This window comes from Penicillium brevicompactum (assembly GCF_028827555.1).
Source record: "Penicillium brevicompactum strain IBT 35665 chromosome Unknown utg000001l_segment0_segment0, whole genome shotgun sequence".
Classification (NCBI taxonomy): Eukaryota; Fungi; Ascomycota; class Eurotiomycetes; order Eurotiales; family Aspergillaceae; genus Penicillium; species Penicillium brevicompactum.
The window spans coordinates 1-16,934 of NW_026623203.1; the positions used below are offsets into that span (position 1 = coordinate 1).

Consider the following 16,934-nt stretch of genomic DNA (forward strand, 5'->3'; position numbering starts at 1 on the left):
GATCCTGGCCTGGTGTAGTGATTATGACCAGCTTGCAAATCCTTTCTATAGATGGTGGATACCACCATGCCTAACCGCCTACTGTCATGCAAGAGGGCCCACTCTCACGATTACAACAGAGACTTAAAAGCCTCAGAGGTCAAGAACTCTTTTTCCCTGCTGACCCCTTGGATCCTCCTTTTAGGACTGAAAAGAGTCCCTCGTCTTTTCATTATCCATTTCGGTATCCTTCGACTCGACCTGGCGCTATTACAAAAATAAAATGTCGTCAACAGTCCAAGGTGGCTACCCAGTCCGCCGAGAAAATTCTTGCGGGCAATTTCCAGGCTTTAAGACCTGGGACAACTGGTACAGCTGTTGCCCAGAAGGTTTATCTGAGCCTGAACAATACGGGGCCAACTCACAGTGTCCTGATACCAATACTGGGTCTGGGGTAGTTCCGGCGCAATGCGCCAATTCGACTTGGACTCTCTGGTGGGCAAAGGGATACTTCTGCTGCGAGCCGCAGCTAACAGGCTTCACAAATGGACGTTACTGGTATGGTTGTGCGACGAAGACGGCCATAAACAAGAACAATACATGGACCAGTGCGACCCAGACAGGCACGTGTTCAAGTACGCTATCGTCCCGTCTCTTTTTTTGACCGCCTCTGCAGCTCTGCCTTTCACAACTGACACGTAAACAGGCTCCCCAGAACCAACAAATTCAGCAGCAAGGTCCTCCACAGATAAAGGTCTAATCGCTGGTGCCACCCTCGGAGGCTTTTTTGGTGCTCTTATAATCGTGGGAATAATATGGTTCATGCAGCGTCTTCTCTCAAGACCACGGAACAATCCTGAAAGTGCTTCCGCAGCGCCTAAAGATTCAAATACGGTATTCGGATCTTATACTGGGTTTGGCTCCACTGATTCAAAAACGGGTAGCAAAGCACGGAGCGAATTACCAGGTCCTTCTGCCATTTGCAATGAGCTTCAGACCAATACTGGACAACGTCAAGAGCTACCTGGTAACCTAGAACCAAGTTCCAGACACACGCGCGGAGGTTTCATTGGTGCATGATATCCTATGTCAAATTTCAGTTCTTGTTATTATAGGTTTTTTTCTTTTACTGTGGAGGATTTTGTGTATAATCCTGGGCCTTTTTTACAATGTACGTGACCTGTACTCATGCATGCTGGTGGAATGGCAAGTTAGATGAGATTGGAATGTGATATTTGTTGATGGATGACCACCTCAGCCTTGCTAGCGAGTCAGATTCCACTAATAGGTGCGGAGTAGTTTTATGATGGAGAATGCGAGACCGACCTCCAAAAATTGAGAAAGCTGTCGCACAATCTTCCCTTTCGGGAATAGAGAGAGACCACCGCCAGCCACCACCAGGAACTCCGGGCGAGAATGAAGAAACACACCAGCTACGACAATATCCCACAGACAGCAAGAAGCTACTGCACTCTTTATCCAGGAGAGTTGGCACGCAAACCGAAAGTGTTCAAATGAGCAACCACTCGAAGTGGGTCGAAAATAAATTGGCCCAGGCTCGCAGAAAACCCACCATCACAATCACCGAGTTGTGAACTTCTAGTAACCCTGTCCAGTGTACAAAAGGAAAAAAAAACCAAAGTTTAGAAAGAGAAAAACCAAACACGGTTCGGATCCGCTTCATTTGCCCTCAAGGTGAGTATTTCTTCTTTGGTCAACCTAGTGTCAGCTCAATGGTGAGCTCGCGAAGAAGCCCGTTGGCAAACCCACCGTGTAGTTGACCATCTCATCCGCCGGCAGTTCATGTATCACAGGAAGCATCCCACGAGATACTTGGAGCTTAGCTTTATTCGCCGCACATTGGGTCCGCCTCCGCGAGCAAATCCCTTGTGGAGGAAAGCTTATTGGATCGCTGGAGTGGTTGCGATGGTAGAAAGATGATCGGCGGCCATGGCAAAGCTGACACCGGAGTACGGTAGTCTGCGGCCCAGGTGATGGGAAGTTGTTGTATGCGCTTCGTTCTGCAGAACCAGCTTCCATGTAATCATTGGCCCGCTTTTGTCTCGTGGGGAATTCAGCGGATGGAAAGATTTTTTGGCTCTATCGCTCGGCGTGTCGTTAGTATTCCATAGTCTTCATAATCCAGAGCTCAAGGCGATTGTTTCCTCGTACCTTGCATCCACCCACATCTTAGTACCAGTGAACCAATGCATGGTTATGCGTTGCCGAGATCGATAAGACAAATTTTCAGACAAATGAGCCAGAAGAAGCACACAATATATTCCATGCGAAGCAATGCCAAGTGGCTTGTCACGTTGCTGTAAAGGATTTCGACCAATACTCTGGCCTGCTCATCACTAAGGAGATCAGCCAAAAAGAGACTAAGATTAAGTGTGGGTGTTGTAAAAGACGATGAATTGGAAAAGATTATTGTTCTCTGCAGGGGCCACAGTACATCGCTCATGTCTCACATGGTCACATTCTGCTGGGCAGTTGGTTAACCCGCATTATTTACCATGAAGACACGGGAAGTGTGGATTGTGCCTTCGATTGCGAATGCTGGGATTGCTTGCCTGGTTACGATGAGGCTGAGGAATGCACAGTAAAACTTCTTCGTGACGCTAGGCGGAATCTTTCACTGTTGAATGCACGTGCCTTAATGAGACATGTCTTGTCCAATCCTGTCCTCGCGGCTTCAAATGACTTTTTCGAAAAAGAAAATCTAGCCTTGAGCCATTGGTAAGAGATAAAACAAGAACATTAGAAGATGCAACCACTGATCATACATAATAGGGACGTCCTGAGCCAATTCAACGGTTGGCATAGTTGGCACTGTCCGGGTTTGGTAGAGCTCAAATTCAGGGGATTAGTAATCCGCGAGGGCTGGACCTTCGATACACAGAGGACGCCTTTGGTAGTCATTATATTTCTAGCAGTGGTTGTTGTTGCTAAGTTCCTTTTCGGTTGGAATATAGCATGGACTGTTGGTGGCTTTTTTGTCGCATTGGTGACGCTTCTATGGGGAAAATTCTAATCATAACTTGCCCATAGTTATGGAAATGATACATAACGTCATATAGTGGCAGACATAAAATATGGTAAAAATCACTGTACAGGAATACTGATAACGCGGAGTAGAGTGAAGGGGTACAAACTAAGGGTCTGCGCCAGGCTGAATCAAAGGCGGGGTTGACGCTGCGTTACGCCCATCCCCTCATGTGCTCTCCTTTTCTCTTGTCTCGTTTCAGGGCAAATGCGTACGCAGCGCGTATCCCCAGTCATATAGGAACGAAGGAGCTAGATATGGATGCGTACATATTATGCTTAGGGTTTTATGTTTACGTTGCGTTTTCTGCTTCAAGGGTACTTCCCAAAGCGATGTCCTCTCACAGATATACTTACATCGTGCGTGTCTTCAGGTATGAAAATTCGGGATGTGGCAAAATGCTCGACCTGCTTTGCGAAATCGGCGAGAGGTCCGTCAGTTTCCTGGAATTGTCTCAATTGTTTGATTATTTCATCCACTATTCTTGCGCAAAACGTATCATGAACAAGGCTTGGCATTCGGATTGTCAGACAGTAGCGACAGGGATCGTAATCGTATCTGTAATAATTAGACACATCTGCTTTTCAATGTCGAAAAAGGTCGCAGTACCTACCGTATTTTGTCTTCCACGTAGTTGCGGAGATTTTCATCAGAATGAAGCACACGCAAGACCTCTGTATAGTCGTCTGGTCTGAGTCGACGCTCCCACCAAGAGCTTGGCCGGTGATTTGCACGATGGAGCCGCAAACAAGTGACCACGCTTCGTGCACTTCTCGATAAAGGTTTCTGTTCCGTAGACGGTGGTGTAAGAGGGGCCTCAGGGACACTCCCTGGTGGGGGTGATGCCAGATGCCATGGACGTGCACCAAAATGTTCGTATTGGGATATTGGGAGTGGTTTGTTTATGCCGCAACGAGAGGATGATAACCAGGGGTCACGTGGTAGGACTAAGCTGGCCATGTAGTCACAAGTGATAGTCATGTGACAAGAAGCGGGAACGAACGCTCTGCGAGCTACATTTCGCCAGAACAGACAAGCCTTTCATTATGCCAAATACTATCGTTAGGGTCGAGAACATTTCTGTGAAAGTTCCATGTTTCATCTCCCAGAGTCAGTGAACCAATTCCCGCTAGGTTTTTAACAAAGACAAATGGGTCGAATTTTATATCTAATTAATTACCTGCTCTGGATAGCCTTCTGTTCTACAAACAGTAAATAACATAATAACTAATATGTGGAGTGATTATAGTATTAGTTACCGCCTGCCCGTCTCCACCATCACCTAGCCCTTTCGGGTTTGGCGCCCTCACCCTGCCCTCGTTTAGGTTTTGCCCCGTCCCTTGCCGCTTTTACCGCCCAGCCATCTGCCATCCATCTATATACCGCCACTCGCCGTCCCCTCCACTTGTTGACGCAATTTTCCCTCTCTTTCCCCCTCTAACCCCCATCCTGGTGATATGAAACACCCTGTGTGGTGAAACAGCCGCGAGGTACCTAGACAATCGACCATCCGTATTCTCTAACTACAAAATAAGTGATATCTGAGAATATTCAAAAACTCGTATAGGTGACCTTTCGTATCACTGCTCCCCAGAAACAAAGAGAATACTTTATCCCAATGCTGAAATACAAGATGTCATGTACTGCTAGGAAATCTACCGTCGACTACGTGGTATGAATAAGAATAGATGACATAATAAAGGAACATGTCCGGGCACGTTTCACAATACATTAATTTCGTAAGGCACTTTGATTATCCATATCTATCCACCGCTTCTCTTCTTAGAATGTTTCAAAAGAGTTCAGCTCGTTTTATAATTGCCCCCGGAGTCTTTGTTGAAAGAAGATGTGAGCAAAATTTCCGTAGCTTACAAAGTGAGGCGAAATCAGGTTTCGTTCTCAATGGCACAATCCACGAGTTTGGTACCAAACAAAGTATAAAGCGAGGGGTCCCCATCTTCTCTGTTGTCCCAAATTGCGGTTCACAATCAAAGATTATTGATTGGGGCTGGGCTTTATCTTCGTAAATGACTGCCCAGACTGACTCATAGTGACATAAAAGCCTGCCTCGACGAATATGCCAGCAGAGGTCAGCTTTTGGGCACACGGCTTCCAGGAAAGGAAAAATGGAATTCAATGTCGGCATTGAAAAGCCTGCAGTAGTTAGTACTTACTATCTCAAATGTGGGAACGACTCAATAATTACTGACTATCCGGGCGATAGGAGACTTTTAGCATAATCAGCTCTAACAATTCATCCTCATTTTTGAGAGACTCCCAGAGTGCGTTGTCAATTGGAGCTTTAGGGTTTGCACCCATGAGATGGGAATGAAGATCCCGTGAAGTGGCTCTAACCGTACGTTAGCCATGATATAAGTGATGAAGTCTTCTTTCTTACCGATTGTGGATATGTAGAAGGACACGTTCACGTTCACCCGCGGATACAAGGCTTAAAGGCCGAGGTTTTCCGGAATCCACCCGAACAGGCTGCTTGTTAGAAAATGTGTACGATTCGGAGAAATCGTATAGAACAGTGTCGTAAATGTCATTAGGAAGTCGAAAGTGAAAATCATGAATGTCGCCATGGGTTATTCCAATTCGATATAAAGCATCCAGGCGACGAAGTCGGTCTTTGAGTAAAGAATGATACCACTCCTGTTCAAATGGACTTAGCGAGACCATCTCCGGAGAAGTGTAAAACTTTTCAGATACCACTTCGAGGATAGTTGAGAAGTCTTTAGACAGGTGATCGACGTCTTCGCTAAGAATACGTCGAGAGCACAACTCCGGTCTTATTGCTTCTATTATGACCGCTCGCTTGTGGTAATATCCAGAGGAGAATCGAGATTTTTGCATGTTGGTGACTGCCCCATGGAATTGCGGAAAATAGATTCTTTCGCGGGCGGAACAGTATAAGTCAATATGGTTATATGCCCGAGCCTCCCGATAAAATCTATCAAATTCGTATACAGCATCGTCTATTCTTTCCGGAAAGGGCGATATTCCGATACGTCCAAGCTGTATCGTGGCATCGTAGAAAAAGAAATAGGTTTCATTGGTCTTCATTACCTCTATTGGTAAGTACTCTGGCCACTCTCTTTTCATGTATACGACCGACCGGTAACGAGATTGGCGATCGCGCGACCAGTGGTGACTCTTAGCTAGAGTGTCACCCCTTCTATTACGCACTCACCCCTCTTACCCTTGGTCGCGCGACCACAAAGCGGCGACCGGCTGTTTCCCCACTAGGCTAGACCATATCATTGGCCAGCATGGCCATTCGGCGTGCGGCTTAACCGTAGCCAGGAATCGGGTGGGTATCACCAGGGTGAGCATAGGGTGAGCGCCGCCTTCTCGTCTCGCAATCAGGGGTGAGAAGGGTTAGTGCGATATAGACAGGGTGATAATTTGGGTGAAAGCTGGGTGAAAGTCCTGTAGGCCGGTGCGATTACCGCGCAGACCGCCGAGCCAAGATTCAGTGCTCTATAATTGGGTCTAAACGCAGGTTTTGAGATATTGCTCCAGGGGGGTGGGCTCATCAGAGAGCGACGAACCTCTCAAGTGCACTTGCGCTATACCGAAGTGAGAGAGCCTAAAGAAAGATTTGTGGACCATCAATGCATACATATATGCAGAACCATTTTCCATTGGCGGATAATCATGCATACATGGTGACTTGTCAAGTTTTCACCAATGGCGTAGGCTCCCATTCGAAAATGACTCATTTAAAACTAGGTATGGGCCATACATGGACCCTGACAGATACATTAGGTATGCTGAACACATGCGCCTACACACACCGCCATTTTCGACCAAAATCTTTTAGTAAACTTGCAATGTTTCAGTAAAAATCAGTGTGTAATTGGAATACAGGCGAAATTTATGTAATTAATGCCAGTCACGGGGTCCACACACATAGACTGTATCGATAAGTTGTACAATTACCGGAACTTTGCCTATAGTAATCGTTCCCTTAGCCCAAGAGCCACTTCTGTCGCTAGTCCGTCTCCTTATTACCTTTCACATATTTCTCGACCTTTTCTAGAGCGACAATTGGCGAAGACTTACGCTGCAGCAATCATGACATTATCTGAACTGGGCCAAACTTCCAATCTGGGACCTTACAAGCGAACGCAAGGGCTTTCGCTTTTTATTTCCTGGGCTATCGTCCGCATAAGGTACACGGTCTCTGCGGGTCTTTCGCTCAGCTGCTCGAAAACAAAGCGGTATAGTCATGTGGTGATATTAAAGCCCCCTTGCCCTACCTGAAGCGCCGATCTGCCACTGCGCCTCTCTGTGGTGTCCTGTCTTTCCTGTAGGTGCGTTGTCACGATCACTATGATTTGACGGCCTCTTGGCCTGGGCGGCGCAGTGAAAATTGCAGGAGTGTCCCCCTGGCCGCATCAATGAGAATCCTCTCCGGTTCCCTAGCTCTTTGGGTTTGGTTTGAGTGCAATGACTTTCAGATTTTATAAAACTCATCCGATTCTGAGAATCACGGATCTGATTGGCTGACCCAAAATGCGATCTTCAAGGGATGATCAACGAAAGATGAGATACTATACAGTAAGGATTGCATGGTTTTCTCTTGGTTCGCCCACCGGATGATTGTCAGAAGTCAGGTGACCCAAATCAGGGCGGACCTTCCTCCCTTACTGAGTAGATGGTTAGTTAGTCGGTAGTTTAGTTAGATACCTCTCTCCCTCTTCCTTCTTCTCTCTCGCTCTCTCTCCGTTCTTGATCAAGTTCTCCTCCATAGATAGTGCTTTTCTACCTTAGATTCGACTCTTGTCGATAGATTGTAACGTACATTTCAGCTAATTTTGCATTGAATACGAGTAGTGAGGGGTCGTCTGATCATTGCTGGTTCGTGTTAAGAAGAACCCTTGGTGGCTTTATCTAAAGCTGTCTCGGAATTTTGACATTCGACCTTATTGCCCTCTTCTACCACCACTTCTTCATCTCCGTTGATCTCTGCTGCATATTCCGAGCCACCCTGTTGAACTTTGGCTGATATACCGCTCAGGTGACTTTTGTTACCTGCATGAACTGCACCGCCTTTCCGCAGATGGATTTTTCTTGAGAACTTCGACCCCTCCTGATTGATTTCTGGTGCGGAGGCATTGGAATATTTTTGGCCCATGGATTCGCATATCGGCAGGGTCCTGGGAAGAGATTCATAGTTGGTATTAACACATTTTATATGATGAGGGAGCCGCGTACATGGAGCCATTACCCAGTCTGCGACCCGGGCGGCACATTGGTTGATTAGCCTGAATGATGTTAGCCAGTCTCACTAATGTAAAAGGTCGCAGTGAATCACCATTAAAATTAGGACTTGATGTGCTTTTTTTAAAAAAAGAAGTTTCACAAGCCGCAAAAGATCTTGCGTTGAGAATTTGAGAACAGTTTCACGAGGACTGCGGGGTCCATATGTATGTTCGTGTGGCAATGTGCTATTAGGCCACCCTGCAGTGAAATCACTTCCTACGTAAAGGCAGGAAATCTCACTTGGAACCTTAATTCCCCGATAATACCAGTCCGACGGGGCCAGGTCAGATAACCAGCATCAATGGGTGGGCTGGTTGTTCCTGAAATGTGCCTGCCGTCATTGAAAGTAGGGCGCTCGTGGGAAATACAAATTTGCCTGCTGTTAGATACTCTACATAGGGGTGTTGGGAAGTTGGTCGTGTTACATCGTCCATAAATTGATAGTTGTTCCTCACTCTGGGAAAATTAGGATCGAAAAAATTTCTAAATTTCATTTCGTGTCTCATACATTCAGTATAACAAAAAGACAAGTGACTAAGAGGCATCATTTGTTTCATCTTTGTTACTTGGTTTCCTTTTCCAAGCCAAGAACCAGAAGAATGCTCCGCCGAGTAAAAGCAAAACGCCCACACTGACCCCGACACCTATGCCAGCTTTCGCTCCATCTGATAGACCACCGCTACCGGCTTCTTCGTTTCTCATCTTTTCTTCTGGCAATGTGGTCTGTTCTGGGAGATACTTGCTGGCTCCCGTTGTCATCTGGCTAATTGAAGCGCTGGCTTCCGTTGTTGTTTGGCTGACTGGAAAGCCGGTGTCCATACTCGTATCGCTGTATATATCGGAAGTAGACGTAGCGGCTGGGGCACTCAAGGTGAAAGGGATAACCGACAACTTTGTCGTATCGCCTTCCAAGTCCAGAGTCCAGAAAACGAAATCAACCTCCCACTCCGCTTCGGGTTTTATGCGATTCAGCCTTGATGGAGGGATCTCAAGAATTCTTGCCGGGGCTGTAATAGTTCTGCTGTAAAAGGGCTTGGGGTATTGCTGATTATCTGAATATTTGCGGTACAGCTCGATTTTGTATCTGTCATGGCATATATATTCGAGTTTTCTAGCTCCTTCATAGCGCAAATTGGCTTGGAAGTACTCGGTGTCGATTGTATCGTCTGCAATCGGATCGTCGATACTGACAGGGGCTGACAATAGTGAGCAACATGCATTAACTGATATACGACGTGGCTGCCCCCACCCGAATAGCATTGCGCTAGAACAACCGTCACATTGAAAAGCAACAGAAGTAGAAAATTTGCCATGGTTGAATACTGCCTGTTGAAAAAGTGTAGGATAATTTTCAGGGGTAAAAGAAACATTTGAACAAAGCGACCGATGACAGAGGCTCAAATTTGTCCCGAAAAAGCAAGGGGGCATAAGTACCAATGATAGCGCAGTATCACAAACAGTGCCTAGCCCATTCCACACAGCCCGGTGACATTGGAAGCTCATCGTGTTCGCCACGTCAGGCAACCACTGACGCTCTCAGACGCACCACCTTCGTACCTCATTTTACGCAGAAACCGCTCCATCTGTCCTAGTAAGAGTGCCCGGGGTGTGCCTCAACTCTCTATCTAGGGTATAGCTACTATCAATCGCGAATACTCCTCTCGTGGCTGGATTGGCGCTATTGTCGATAATCAGAGAGGCACATGGCGCAAAAGCAGAGTTTTCAATTTTTTACGCGATTGGGTTGAGCTGCTGACCGAAAGGCCAGGCTTTTGTTTCTTGTCGAGTAAAGGATGTCCTTGGCCAATCAGAACTGTATGAATCTCTACCTGTACAGTATCCCTGACTCTGGCAATTGAGCAGGGATTTTTGACAAATAAATTACAAACAAAAACATGCAAACATGTAGCAAATGACTCAGTTTCAGTATTCGTATACTGACATTTCTTGATTTTGTGAATCTCACGACCAAATGGCTTTGCCAGATAAAAGAAATATAGCAGATGCATCCCTGGTTCATCATGCAAAAACAATGCAAGTATTCTAAAAGGTCATCGTATTACCCTGTGTGACAGAGGATTCACTCTTAGTACTCCCTCCAAAGAAAGAGCCTCCTTGAGCATAATTTCTGGACTCTTGCGACGAGATTTTCATCTGGTTGCCTTGCTTGATTTCTTTCCCCTCCACATGAGAAACGAACCGGGACCCATCTTGTCGAACAGTCGGTGCAATAGTTGGTTTCTGGGGGGATTTGTGATTTGGAGGGGCCTTTTCTCTAGGGCTGTATCGCTCTAGTACTGCTTTGACTGCAGAAGCCGCGGTGGCAGCTGCAAAAGTTTGCCAATTTTTGTTTTTATGGCAGTCAGAGTAATCGCATACCCCCTTGACCACGATGGATGGCACCTCTTCCCAAATCCCAGCACTTTCCATCTCAAAGGCGATCACTTCTTCTCTTTTGGCGATGATATCTCTTTCTACCCCACTTTTCATCACTGTATCTCCCGAAGCAATAGGCCCAAAATGTATAGCAGGCATTGGGGGTCCCTTAATGCCTGGTTCTGAACTTTGTAATCTTTTCCGAGGAATTAGATGTGCTTTCTCACATCCAAGGTCATCACAAGTTAGAAAAGGGGCATCAACACAGACAGGGTCCGAATTTATGCTCCACTCACGACATATGCATGATGGTGAGTTGTGGTGCATATGTCGGTAGTCTGCCTCAAAAGGCCGATCTTCTGCTTTACCGGGATATGTATACTGGGTACGACGATTCTTTCGAACAGCGGTTGCTTGTAGTTCTTGAAGGAAATCATTCGTTCTTTGTTGAAGCCGCTCAAGTCCCGTTTCAGTCGTGACGGCAAGTAAAAGGCTCCGTAACTCCTTGCTTGGCTTGTTTAAATCGCTTTGAATAGTATCTTTGCGATGAAAACGATCGGGGTAGCGCTTCCCAAAATCATGCTGCACAACAATGTTGCTAATCACTACATCGCCCAGAAGCATTTCCTGGGACCCGTCCCTGCCGCCCAGCGGGACGCCGCCACATATTCCAGTAACTATTGCTAGCCGGATGTTGACATAGCTCCTGCAGATGCTGGCAATAACACTTGCGGCACTGGCTTTGCCAATGTGAGAGAGCATAGCTAGCACAACATTGTGGTTTCCGATTCGACCCGTTGTATAGTTGTTTGGGTCTTCAGGCAACTTGCCAAATTTATCGCCAGACCCATCCCAGAACTGATCGAAGACAAGAGATATCGCATCATATTCGATGGGAAGGGCACAGATAATTGCGATCCTGAAGTCCTCACGGCACGAAGGGTGCATACTAGTCATAGGATTAACGGTGTGGAGTGCCATAGTAGAGTAGTAGACGTCGCGAAACGAACTTCGATTCGAATAACCTAGTCTGAGTTGCCGCTTAAAAGTAAAGTAATAGAGGTAATGGATCGGAGCGGGGTCAAGGCCATTCAGTCTTGTCCTCTTCTACATCTAACCAATGAAACCTGTGCATTATCTGCACAAGGCGAGATCAGGTAGCAACGCGCCTGTTTGTCTGCCCAACTGGATCAAATATCAAGCAGAGCTGGTACACGGAAAGTTTTTCCACCGTTTTCCTCTCAAAACTTTGGATGATCAGCTTTTCAGCCACAATGAATCAAACCGACCAACATGGTTCTATATTCAAGAATGACGTAAAAATGGATGGAGCACAGGCCAGCGTCCACATGGGAAATATAATCACATACCCCTCGTGTGCGCACGCCCGTAGTGAACTATTATTACTCGCCAAAGATGCCCTATTCAATGCTTCTAGCAATGATCTCCCAGGTTGCTATGAAAACACACGCGTTCAGGTCTTGGGCGATATTCATCAATGGATTCATGGAGAAGAAGGACACGTTTTCTGGTTACATGGCTTTGCTGGCGCTGGCAAATCCACTATTGCAAGAGAGATTGCCCGACACTACTACAAGAAAGAGGACCAGAAACCACTCTGGACTGCGACCTTTTTTTTCTCACGGGACAAACCCGACGTTTCTCATGCAAAATTATTTGTCACCACAATTGCCAAGCAACTTGAGCGATTTCCACAATTTAAAACCCAGCTTGAAAACTCTATGTTCGGTCCAGAAATCTCCAACCTATCCCTGCGGTATCAATGGGAATTGCTTATCCTGGATCCCTTATCAAGGCTAGACACCAAGTCTACAACCCTACTTCTCATTGTGATTGATGCACTTGATGAGTGTCATGATGAGGACATACAAAATGTTCTTAACGTCATCAAATCTACTTCCGGGTTTAACCAAGCCCGTCTGCGGTTTCTTGTCACGAGCAGACATGAAAGAAACATCTCATTTACTCCTGAGACTCGACGGTGTGATCTACAGAGCTTGTCTGTAGAAGGAGATATTCAGACGTTTCTCAAGGGCAGTTTACCTTCCTTAGCTGAGACAGAAATCAACGCCCTGGCGAAGACAGCCGGGGGCTCGTTCCTCTCTGCTGCAACTGCTAGTCGTTACATTGGTCATTCAGACTATCACAAACTGGGTATCCCACAACGACTGAAAGATATTCTTGACAACCACGGGGATTCTGAGACCGTGAAAGAATTGGACAAGATATATTTAACCGTGCTTAAATCCTCCATTCGCGGTAACAATGATGCGGCGAGGAAAAGATTGTACGCTGAGATAAAACCGTTACTTGGCAGTATCATGGTGTTATTTTCTTCACTTTCTTTGGGATCCTTGAGCAAATTGCTTGGACGACGAACTGAAAATGTGCGCGATATCATGGAGTACTATCGTGCCATCATTGATCTTCCGGAAGACGGCTCCAGATCTCTCCGCATACATCACACTTGCCTCTCCGAATTTCTGTTTAATGAAGAGAGATCTGGGAAGTCGAGATTTTATGTCAATTATGAGGAGACTCATAAGGAGATGGCAGGGCACTGCATACGAGTCATGCGTGGAAACCTGAAGCAAAACATCTGTGGTTGCGTGAACTCGGGTGTTCTTATTAGCGAGATGAAGGAAACTTTTCTTGCTCCTGAAGTGGAATATGCCTGTTGTTACTGGATACAGCACCTGATACATAGCGGGAGCCAGGGGATCGAGTCAGTCAAGCTCTTGCCATTTCTTAAAGGCTATTTCCTCTATTGGCTGGAGGCAATGAGCGTTTTGAGAAAGACATCTGAAGCTGCGAGAGCAGTCAGGGAGATATGCTCATTCTTAAGTGACCGAGTAAGAGGCCGATCTATTTTTCTATCTGTGTGGTATACATACTGACGAAAGGATTAGAAGGGTACAGAAATATCAAAATTCCTCCTTGATGCCAATCGACTAGTCCTCAAGAATCGACCCCTGTATGAGACTGCACCTCTTCAGATGTATTCTTCAGGGCTCATGTTTTGTCCCAAGAGCTCTATTCTGAAAAGAACATTTGACACCGATCTGTACAAGCTAAGAAAAGTGGAGGGGACATGGAATACAGAGCTACAAACTTTGGAGGGCCACGGCCATTGGATCACTTCTATTGCTATTTCCCCCGGTCTTCATACTCAACTACTAGCATCTGGCGCTCACGATTACACAGTGAAGATGTGGGATCCTCATACAGGCGAGCTACGTTGGAGTCGCGAGAGACATACTGGTTCTGTCAACACTGTCGCCTTTTCGCCTGATGGTGAGCTTTTAGCATCTGGATCTGCTGATAAGACCATCATACTCTGGGCTTCTAGAACAGGGTCTCCGACCCATACGTTTGTGGAAAATTTGGGTTCTGTTACATCTGTCGCATTCTCGCCTATTCCTGATCCTCCGCTATTAGCATCTGGCTTCGGTGATCAGAAGGTTGTTAAAATCTGGAATTACAGGACGTTTCGGTCACATACGCAACTCAAAGGCCATCATGTCATTTCTGCAGCCTTTTCGCCTAACCCCAAGTTCCAGCTGCTAGCAGTCGGCTCTCGTGATTCGACTATTGTACTTTGGGATTACAACATAGACAGCATTGTCAAAATTCTCAGGGGCCATAAGAGTCATGTTACATCGGTGGCTTTTTTGCCTAGCTCTGATACTCAGCTTTTGGCATCTGGCTCTCAGGATAAGACCATTAAAATTTGGGATTACAGTACAGGCGAGCTACGTCACACACTCCCTGGTCATTCTCAGAAGGTCAGCTCTGTTGGCTTCTCATCTAGTCTTGACACTCAGCTATTGGTTTCTGGCTCTCAGGATAAGACCATTAAAATCTGGGATTACTGCACTGGCGAACTGTATTGGACACTCAATCTCCACTCCGAGCCTGTCAACTCAGTTTTTTTCTCACCCAATTGCGATACCCAACTACTAGCATCTGGCTCCGATGATAAGTCCATCAAGCTATGGCACCTCGGTATGATTGAGCGGGACGAGCCCTCTCAAAGTGACCATGTTGGCAATCTTTCCACTCTAACTTTCTCGTCTACCGGTCATAGACTTGCATCCTGTGCTTACGACCAGAATGTTAAGATATGGGATCCTAGTACAGGAGAGTTATGTCATATACTAAAGGGCCATTCTGATCAAGTTAACTCTATTGCTTTCGCACCTGGTCCTGACAGCCATTTGCTAGCATCTGGCTCTTGTGATAGATCTGTTAAGCTCTGGAATGCTGACACAGGTAACCTTCTTCATTCTCTAGAGGGGCATTCTGGTTCGGTTAACTCAATTGCTTTCTCGCCTACTGGTCATCTATTAGCATCTGGCTCTCATGATCGAACTGTTGCAATCTGGCTTCTTGATGCCCGCAAACCAGAGCAGAGCATTTTATACCATAACCTGTCCGGCCATTGTGATCAAATTAACATTGTCACATTCTCGCCTAATACCAGGTTTCTATCATCTGGCTCTCATGATAAAACCATCAAAGTCTGGGATTCCAGATTAGGCACTCTTGTCTATAATCTGACGCACCATACGAACAAAATTACCTGCATCAACTTTTCACCTGATGGTCTTATTCTGGCATCTGGCTCTGATGATCATGACCATACTGTTAATCTCTGGGATCTTGATACAGGAAACCTTCGCAAAAGTCTTGAAGGTCACAGTGCCTCAGTCAGCTCTGTTGTTTTCTCACCCGACGGTAAACTGCTAGCATCTTGTTCTTGTGATATGACTACCATACTTTGGGATCTTGGCTCTGATAGATTGTCTCAATCCCTTGACAATCATTCTGGTTTTGTTTGGTCTGAACGGAACTTTGGTGTATCCATTCAAGACACCCAGTGGATATATTATGAAGGTGAAAGAAGGCTATGGCTTCCCACAGAATACCGGAAAACATTCCTGGCATTGAAGGGTAGTGTGCTTGCCTTTGGTAATTCCCGTGGACGGGTTTCATTCATTTCGATCTAACAGGTAATTCAATCTCCACAAGGATCAGAATATAGTTCATGCTGTCAGGAGCCTATGTCCTATGCGTAGGTCACATGAAGAAGGAAAGATCTAATATAGCATCATGATCATCATACATGTAATGATCTCACATAAAGAAGTTCAACATGGAATCTGCTAGCATGATTGAACATCCCTACTGAAAGGGTCACACCGAAAGAAAGAATGAATCAATCAATCAATCATACTGAAAGATATCGATTGGCGCTGGACCGGGTGCTTGAGAATAAATTTATTAACGATGCGTGAGCCACATGTTCTTAGATCAATATGATCTCCCATGCTAAAATCCTTGAGTTTTTATCCCGTGGGCTGTCTACATGGTTGTCTTTCTCTTGTAGTGAGCCATCTGATTTGACCACAGGTATTCGAACTCAAGTCGCCAAGGGTATCAAGATTCAAATCACCATACGACCTCCCCTGGGCACAGCCGGCAGCATATGTCATCTGCGATCAATCATTATTTTTTTTTTTAGGAAAAATCCTTGGAACGCCAGAAAGGAAAAATCACGGTCATATAGATCGATGGCCCCACAGTACTCCGGAACCCGCTGATCATCATAAATTAGCTCGTACTTCAAAGAATCTAGAGCGGTATCTTGATTTAAACACTTACGTGATTGATTGCCACGGATCTTCCGCTGTAGCTAGGGAGACTTTTTTTAATGTACTTAGCGATGTCATGAAAGCGTTGGGAGTATTAACAATTCGACAAATAGAGAACGGTTGTTGTTCTCCTCACTATCTTACAATACATTACAATACATTATAAATCTAGTCCACATCATCGATTGTGGGGTCAAAGTCAGTGATTCGTTTTCTTCCGCGCCATGTGATCATGGATATTACGCCCAGCCTCCAATAGAACCTTGCAATTCTTATTACAAGATGCAAAATACACCAGTCATGCTATAAATCTCAGTGATAATTTGACCGGAAGGTCTGAGTTGTATATTGATCAGATAGCACTATATCAGTAGGACGAATTTTCGACGTCAACGCAACAAAATCCAGCATCAGTTGTACTATTGCATAAAAAGATGCTCAAGAAAGTTTGTCCGGCAAAAGGCAAGGGAGCGCAATCTCGACCTTGCAGATATTGAGACTGGATTTAATATCCCTTTCAATAAAGACAAACCATATCAAACTGTGCACAATCGTAATAGTTTGTTTACGAGAGAGTCCAGAACAGG

The 16,934-nt window shown here is 45.7% G+C and overlaps 4 protein-coding genes across 4 annotated transcripts; 1 reads left to right on the forward strand and 3 right to left on the reverse strand.

Annotated features, from left to right (window-relative positions):
• Positions 1 to 3,336: 3,336 nt before the first annotated feature.
• N7506_000001 (uncharacterized protein) lies at positions 3,337 to 4,006 on the reverse strand (the record flags this gene model as incomplete). Its single annotated transcript, XM_056949297.1, has 2 exons — positions 3,337 to 3,583; positions 3,639 to 4,006. The coding sequence occupies 2 exons, from the start codon at positions 4,004 to 4,006 to the stop codon at positions 3,337 to 3,339; spliced, it is 615 nt and encodes a 204-aa protein (XP_056815212.1).
• A 4,824-nt stretch (positions 4,007 to 8,830) lies between these two features.
• N7506_000002 (uncharacterized protein) lies at positions 8,831 to 9,609 on the reverse strand (the record flags this gene model as incomplete). The annotated part of the gene is made up of 2 exons (XM_056949298.1): positions 8,831 to 9,492; positions 9,546 to 9,609. The coding sequence occupies 2 exons, from the start codon at positions 9,607 to 9,609 to the stop codon at positions 8,831 to 8,833; spliced, it is 726 nt and encodes a 241-aa protein (XP_056815213.1).
• Positions 9,610 to 10,339: 730 nt separating this feature from the next.
• Positions 10,340 to 11,620, reverse strand: N7506_000003 (5'-methylthioadenosine/S-adenosylhomocysteine nucleosidase family protein; the record flags this gene model as incomplete). The annotated part of the gene is made up of 1 exon (XM_056949299.1): positions 10,340 to 11,620. The coding sequence occupies one exon, from the start codon at positions 11,618 to 11,620 to the stop codon at positions 10,340 to 10,342; it is 1,281 nt and encodes a 426-aa protein (XP_056815214.1).
• Positions 11,621 to 11,994: 374 nt separating this feature from the next.
• Positions 11,995 to 15,702, forward strand: N7506_000004 (uncharacterized protein; the record flags this gene model as incomplete). Its single annotated transcript, XM_056949300.1, has 2 exons — positions 11,995 to 13,545; positions 13,603 to 15,702. 2 exons carry the CDS (start codon positions 11,995 to 11,997, stop codon positions 15,700 to 15,702), a joined length of 3,651 nt encoding a protein of 1,216 aa, XP_056815215.1.
• Positions 15,703 to 16,934: the final 1,232 nt, after the last annotated feature.